We start from the raw sequence: 7,719 nt of genomic DNA, 5'->3' as shown, positions 1-7,719 counted from the left end.
GATGATGATGATGATGATGATGATGATGATGATGATGATGATGATGATGATGATGATGATGATGGTGATGATGATGATGATGATGATGCTGATGATGATGATGATGATGATGATGATGATGATGATGATGATGATGATGATGATGATGGTGATGATGATGATGATGATGCTGATGATGATGATGATGATGATGATGATGATGATGATGATGATGATGATGATGATGATGATGATGATGATACATTATGTCCTTTTTTCCAGTGCCTATACTTATGATTCCTGGGTTAAACATAACTCCCATCACGAGAGGTGTCATGTCCATTTTAGCTGGACCTGATAAACAAGGTAGGCTAAGCTGCAAAAGATTCTCTCACTTTAATCCTCCTTGACTTATATCATGATACTAACATAAAATAGCATGTCACAATACAAGCCCGTGATCACCAAAAAGAAGTGAAAATTGAGTTATTTTTAGCAGTGCTTAACCCTTTCCTTACCAACGATAGAAAAATCGTCACATTCGTTACGATGCAACCAACAATTTTCTCATTCTGATTTCTTTTGTACATCACAAGATTAAACATTTATTTTCGGTATAGCTATAACAACTACGTGTGTAGTTTGATATCCTACGTGGTTTGCAACAAAATGTCCATTATTTATCGCCAAATCGACCATAAGTGTCATGTTTTCTAGCTTAGCTTTGTAGAGAAGTCATGCATAGATTGGTATACAGCGTGGTCTATAGTAAAATTCCCTTACTGAAATCACCATATCTTCCACAGGTGTCATGTTTTCCAGCATAGCTTTGATAGAAATCGTGTGTTGTTTGGTATCTCGCGTGGTTTACAACAAAATATACGCTGTGACTGTAGACTTCATGCCTGGTTTTGTCTATCTAGTCATGGCGGGCGTGTCTCTGGTTACATTTTTGCTATATATGTAAGTATTGACGTGTAGCGACGTGTAGTTATTTGCAGGTCTGGTAACCCAAAATCTTAATGGTCTCATCGGTGTAATGGGAATTCTCTCAAATCAAGGCAGAGAACTGTCAATTGCAAACAAAATAAATGATGCCCGTTCGGTTATCAACCCTGCTAATGTATGCAAGTAGGCATATAATAATATTAATAATAATAATATAATAATAATAATAATAATAATAATAATAATAATAATAATAATAGTAATAATAGTAATAATAATAATAATAATAATAATAATAACAATAATAACAATAATAATAATAATAATAATAATAATAATAATAATAATAATAATAATAATAATAATAATAATAATAATAATAATAATAATAATAATAATAATAATAATAATAATAATAATAATAATAATAATAATAAAAATAATAAAAATAATAATAATAATAATAATAATAATAATAATAATAATAATAATAATAATAATAATAATAATAAAATAATAATAATAATAATAATAATATGAGCAGGAGGAGGATGAGAAGAATAAAAAGAAGAAGAAGAAGAAGTAGAAGAAGAAGAAGAAGAAGAAGAAGAAGAAGAAGGAGAAGAAGAAGAAGAAGAAGAAGAAGAAGAAGAAGAAGAAGAAGAAGAAGAAGAAGAAGAAGAAGAAGAAGAAGAAGAAGAAGAAGAAGAAGAAGAAGAAGAAGAAGAAGACATTGGCTAAATACTGAAGGGAACCACACCAAATATTCATTACGAAGACATTTCTGCCAAGTTGCAATTTTTATTCTCCAAAAGTCCTCCATTACTATTCAGCTATGGCGTCTTCCCGGTCAATAATATGTGATTTTATGAATCCCCTACCATTCCTCTTTCACTCGATATCTAACACTTGTGTATTTATATTGCATGTAAAGAGGGTGACAGAAAACAAAAAATGTAACGTTAGTTTTGATCATTACTGTATGATCCGCAAAATATGCTTAAAGCATTTGACAAGAGTCCCCAAACCATCAGCAACACAATTTGTTGGACTAGGCATGATTCCTGTAGGATGGGTAATCACAGTTTAAAGGCAAAATCGACCCTGTTTTCTCTTCGGGTACGCTTTTCACATCTGAGTCGGGATAGAAAATATGAGTAAAGAGCCTTTTCAAAGGGTTGTACGGCGGGGCTGGAACCTAAGACCTACAATTCATAATCCTGGTAATTTTTACATCTAGACTACGGAGCTATATTATGAACACGAGGTTTAAGTAGTTGGTTTCAAAACATCAATGTCAAATAAATGAATTTTTTCTCTTTCTTTTCTTTATTTCTTTTTTTGTTTTGTTTTGGTTTGGTTATATTATGTAGTCCCTTCTTCCACTTTTATGACGGACCTCCTAGAAGTTACAAGATCCTAAGAGAGACTCACGACAATGAAGGGAAAGGGACTTCCATTAATTCTTCAGCGTCGACGCAAGAAAGGGAAGTCACCTAAACTCCATGGAGCGATCCGATGACTAACCTGTCTTCAAATGTGTCTTCTGCGAAAACAGATAATGTGGACGTTTCCAAGTTCTTTTTTTGTCTGTCCTTGTTGAATACATTTCACTCTCTCCTTACCATCTATAGATAGTATGCGCTTGGCTAAGAAGCTCACAACGTTGTCATCCGGATGTATAACGGACCAACACGCAACGCCGTGTGTAACCATTTAAGTTTGTAGTCTGGTTAATACAGTTTAGTGAGAATGAGTCATAAACGCGGATGGCAAAAAGCAATAACAAAGACCCGAGTGATGTCAAATCCATTCTATCTATAGGAAAACGTCGCATTCGTTATGATAAAACCAACAATATTCTTATTCAAATTTCTCTTGTACATCATAAAATTTAAACAAAATGAATGCCGTGTTGAAGACCATGTTTTGCTAAAGAAATTATGTATGGCAAGAACTTTACCGCTATTGTGTCAGAGAATTAAAAATTATTTTTGTGTTTGTTGGGTGTGAAGGTAGGGGAGAAATCCTGAAAATGGCTGGTAAGGAGAGAGTGAAGCATCACTTTCATTTCCTATTGTTACTCGTTTCTTCGAGCTTCAAGCATTAACGTTTTCATTGCATATTATCTCATCACGACACACATCACAGGAAGTGGCCGAGTCGTTAAGGCATTGCACTGTGATCCGGATGACCCGGGTTCGAGCCCCGCTTCAGGCACTTCCGTTTTTTTCCTTGAGCAAGATTTTTAACCCCCAATTTGCTCACTTTGACAACATGGGTGATTCCTGTTGACGATCTCCTGAGTGTTGTATAAAAGCGGTTTGCTTTAACCATGAAGTACATAGTTCCAGTGAAATTTGTTGCTTAACGTACCCCAATATCTGTTTTCCAACTTGCTCTCTGTCTGTGTTGGAATGAGACATCTTGTTTGATGAATTATCTATATTCCTTCGTGCAATGCCTAGGCGACGATGTCTTATGATATCGAGGCGCAAAAGGCATATTTTTTTTGGTACCAGAACAGAATACAATATTATCTCTCACTGGAGCCCGGTGCTTTTGGATGTATTTATTAATTTGTTGTTTTGAATGTATAATGTAAGCAGTTGATTGTGTTCCTCTTAGTGGATCCTGTGCTTGTGTCTGGATGAAAATTTTAGGTGATCTCAAATTTCGCGCATTGATAGTGCGTTCATTCTACATCTGTTCCCTATACGAACCATCCCCCTTTGCCATACTTGTTCTCGTGTGCTTTCAATTGTAAATTTATGATTTTTCTTTTACTATCTATAGACAAATAAACCCTGAAAAGGAATGGGTAAATAAATATAAATTGTAAGAAATATTATTTATGTCTGAGTTGTTTATAACAGTGTTCAATACGTTTGACACATTAAAGGGACATAATATGTGATAAACACATTGCCCTTATGTGGTGGATGGATGGCAAATCAATGTAAGTTGTACAGTAAATTTGATTAAAACAAATATGTGCGGCTATGTGGTCTTGTGTTATGACACTCGCCATCGGATGGAAGGGTCCTAAGTTAGAGCCTCGCTCGGCGCATAGTTGAGTCCTTGAGCCCCTTACTTTACTCACATTCTCTCACCGTTCTCATGTGTAAAATGAGTACCTGGCCGTTAACAGCGTTGTCTCTGTCCGAAAAATATGTAATATCGCCTAACAGGCGTCATGTCACGTTCTACATGTTACGTGTTGCTGTTGGCTAGAGATCCCTTGTAAAGAGCTTTGAGCACGTGTAGTGGATATTGCGCTAAATAAAAGCTCAAGTTTTTTTTGTTTTTTTTTTTAGGCTTGACTGAAAAGTCGTGACGCCTATCAGTATCAGATATGTCCAGTTAAATTTAACTCACCGGCGTCACAATACGTTAAACGTCGAGCAATATATTCGTCTTTGTTTCTTTGTTTTTAAGGGCGTTACGGCCCTGCGACACATTTTGGTCATATCAGCGCCAGTAAAAGGAATAAAATGGAATAGCGGGTGGTTGGATGGGAGCATCACCCTTGAATCATATACCTATGATGTTCGCATGGGTGTACGATCCGATAGTGATGTCGTTTCTTCTTCTCTTTACTAGCCTATCCTGCTTCTTTGGTTTGTGATTGTATTTTTGACAGGGGATTTTTTTTTCCTGTAAATCCTCTGCCTGTTTGTTCTTGGTTATTTATAATTTAGCTTATGATATCTTTAGGTTATGATTTTGATTGACATTTGTACTATTTTTGTTAGATTGCTTGTTTTTTTTTTTTGTTTCAGCGGTCTCTCATATAACCTCAATTGTGTTGGAAGAGACCTAAAGCAACAAACAAACAAACAAACAAAAATGGAATAGTCAAAACACTCTAGATTTACAATCAATTCACCCAAGAAAAAGTAAGACAAAGGGGAATTGGTTCAAATAGATGTGGATTCCAAGAGCATTCCAGCAATGTACTTAGTTTGAGATACCCTAAAGTCTCACCCAGACATCAGCACCGAATCCCACCAAGACGAATACACTCAAATGTTTACAGACTACATAACTAACAATACAAAACAGAGAGATGATTTACAAAGGAAAAGATATCATCTCCCAAAACTATAACTATACATTTGACTGCCCCTTCCCCTAGTCAAGGACTCCAATCAGGGCTGGGACAAAACTAAGTAATCCCATTCCAAGACAAAGACAGAAAGCAACTCGGAAAACAGAGATACGGGGATAGAAGACGCAGAGTGACTTCCTGCCCACCGTGAGAGTCAAAGACCCCGACCAGTATTCTTCTATAATATCCCCAGATTTTTTAAAGGTGCTATTTCTTGTTTTAAAATTATCTTCTGCTTTATAGATAGTATGCTCTTGGCTAAGAAGCTCATAACATTGCCATCCGGAAGTATAACGGACCAACACACAAAACTGTGTGTATCCATGAACGTATATAGCCAGGTTAAGGGGCAGCGTGGCTCAGTGGTACGGTCTTTGCTTCCTATCCGAAAGGTACCGAGTTCAATCACCCGCCGCTGCGTTGTGTGGCCTTGAGCAAGACACCTCGCCCTAGCTCACTTTGCGGCGCTGCTCTGCGTCTGACGCCTGGGTTATTCCAGTCTTCCCTTGGAATAGACCCTAAAGACAAATTTCCCCTTGGGGATGAATAAAGGGAATTTTATTTTATTTTTTAAATTTTAAGTCGGATATTTCAATTTTGGGTTTTTGGTACCCAATCATAGCTTATTTTATGCTTTAAAATTTGATACCAAATTTATACAATTGTGATTATTCATTGCTGAGATATGACCGTTTGAAGTAGGGAGAGTGTGAAAACCCAGTTTTAAGAAAATCGACTTTGAAGTGAGGCACCGTTTTTACGCACAGTCAAATCAATGGGTAAAGATAACTCCTTAGATACGGGCATCGAAAATTTGACGAGAATAGTGAAATTTGGCATGAGCTTAGATTATACATCTAATAATGTACATACACATTTTTGAAACAATCCAATTATTACTTTTGTAGTTATTTATTATTATGTAAGATGTTCTTAAAACAAATAAAACACCTTGAAAAAAAAATGCCGACAATTGCTCACTTTTTCAAGAATTTTTGATATTTAAATAAAGAATCAATGAAATAAGAATTAATAATGTGAAATTTTTGTCTTATTTAATAGACAATATACGATTTCAAAATGCCAAAAGTTAGAGAAGTGTTTATAATTTCAAAGTACAGTTTTGAAATTACGTGAAGACGGGTGGGCAGGGAAAGAATTATCAAGAAAGGGGATTAGAGAGGAAGAGATAGAATGAGAGAGTAAAATACACACAAACACGCACGCACACACACACACACACACAAACACACACATGTGAGAGAAAGAGAGAGAGAGAGAGAGAGAGAGAGAGAGAAAGAGAGAGAGAAAGATAAAAAGAGGAGCGAGAGGGGGAGCGGAGAGAGACTGTGTTAAGAGGACGCGAGGGAAATAGAATAAAGATTGAAACCTGTATAAGTGTATGTGTGTGTGTGTGTATGTGTGTGTATGTGTGTGTGTGTATGTGTGTGTGTATGTGTGTGTGTATGTGTGTGTGTATGTGTGTGTATGTGTGTGTGTGTATGTGTGTGTGTGTATGTGTGTGTGTATGTGTGTGTGTATGTGTGTGTGTATGTGTGTGTATGTGTGTGTGTGTATGTGTGTGTGTATGTGTGTGTGTATGTGTGTGTGTGTGTATGTGTGTGTGTGTGTGAAAGAAACAAAATGGAGACGGAGAGAGTGAGGTAGACACGAAGAAAGGGATGGAGGCGGAGCAAAGAATTGTAGGGATAGTTTAAAGAAAGCATTTTGTTACAAAGTAAGTCATAGTCAATCAACTGGAAACATATTGACCAATGAGATTGCAATTAAAGAAATGGGCTGGCCAAATAAATCATTGCATTGTTTCCATTTTGAGTCAGATGACAGCTTGAGGAGGAGGGATGGGCTTATTGTGTAGTGACTTACATGAAAACATGTTATTGAATCTCTCAAGTTTTCCTTAGCGTTCCACCACATTGTTCATTGTCTAAAAAGACTCCCCCCCCCCCCCCCCCCCCACACACACACCCTTTCTTTCAGTATACAAAGAAAGCACGACAAAACGAACAGCCATCTCTCTCTCTCTCTCTCTCTCTCTCTCTCTCTCTCTCTCTCTCTCTCTCTGTGTGTGTGTGTGTGTGTGTGTGTGTTTGTCTCTCTCCGCTCTTCATCTATCTATCTATCTATCTATCTATCTATCTATCTATCTACCTAGCTATTTATCCATTAATAGGCTTGTCATTCTGTCTGTTTATCTATCCATTTCATTTTTTAGTTACAGGTCATTACTTGTTGAAGGCTCTATCTGTTATTCTGCTTTTGACTTAAAATTAAATGTTTATCCTACAACAATCTCTGTAAGTGTAAGATTAGGCAACTGTTGTCCTAATAAGTCTTAGCATGTCCTATAATTTCATGAATAAAAATAGAGGGACAAAGGAGGACCTTCACCGCGATCAAATGCAGCTAGACAATGAAATTATAGCACGTGGTGTGTATCAAAATGCACAAACACACACATATGTAACACACGCATGCTGACGTCATGAAGCATCCCCCGAGCATTATGGACGACAGCCACAGCGCATGTGATGAGCGTTGACCAATCAGAATCATTTATTTGTAAGGTTGTCAGGGAAAAACCTAGACTTGTTTACAGTTTTTAAAGTTCATTATTGGTTGAACCATGAAATTGTGGAAACAGCCATGCTTTCTCTGAG

The 7,719-nt window shown here is 36.6% G+C and overlaps 1 protein-coding gene across 2 annotated transcripts; it reads left to right on the top strand.

Moving 5' to 3' along the window:
• The first annotated feature begins 237 nt into the window (after positions 1-237).
• LOC144957727 (proton-coupled folate transporter-like) lies at positions 238-3,773 on the top strand. 2 transcript variants are annotated; one of them, XM_078889111.1, is made up of 3 exons: positions 238-345; positions 786-942; positions 2,334-3,773. In XM_078889111.1, exons 1-3 carry the CDS (start codon positions 246-248, stop codon positions 2,425-2,427), a joined length of 351 nt encoding a protein of 116 aa, XP_078745237.1. In that variant the 5' UTR covers positions 238-245; the 3' UTR covers positions 2,428-3,773. The 2 variants fall into 2 exon arrangements, with proteins under 2 accessions (XP_078745237.1, XP_078745236.1); XM_078889110.1 differs by having other exon boundaries at positions 239-345; positions 2,301-3,773.
• Positions 3,774-7,719: the final 3,946 nt, after the last annotated feature.

This window comes from Berghia stephanieae, chromosome 12 (assembly GCF_034508935.2).
Source record: "Berghia stephanieae isolate SIO BIC M18660-M18661 chromosome 12, UCSD_Bste_1.3, whole genome shotgun sequence".
NCBI lineage: Eukaryota > Metazoa > Mollusca > Gastropoda > Nudibranchia > Aeolidiidae > Berghia > Berghia stephanieae.
This window is presented reverse-complemented; position numbering and strand designations above follow the sequence as displayed.

Bases quoted from the DNA above. Each gene is read 5' to 3' on its own strand.
- LOC144957727 (XM_078889110.1), top strand. From the start codon at position 246: ATGTCCTTTTTTCCAGTGCCTATACTTATGATTCCTGGGTTAAACATA. The intron at 346-785 runs GTAGGCTAAGCT...TATCTTCCACAG, and splicing joins AGCTGGACCTGATAAACAAG to GTGTCATGTTTTCCAGCATA. The intron at 943-2,300 runs GTAAGTATTGAC...TATATTATGTAG, and splicing joins GTTACATTTTTGCTATATAT to TCCCTTCTTCCACTTTTATG.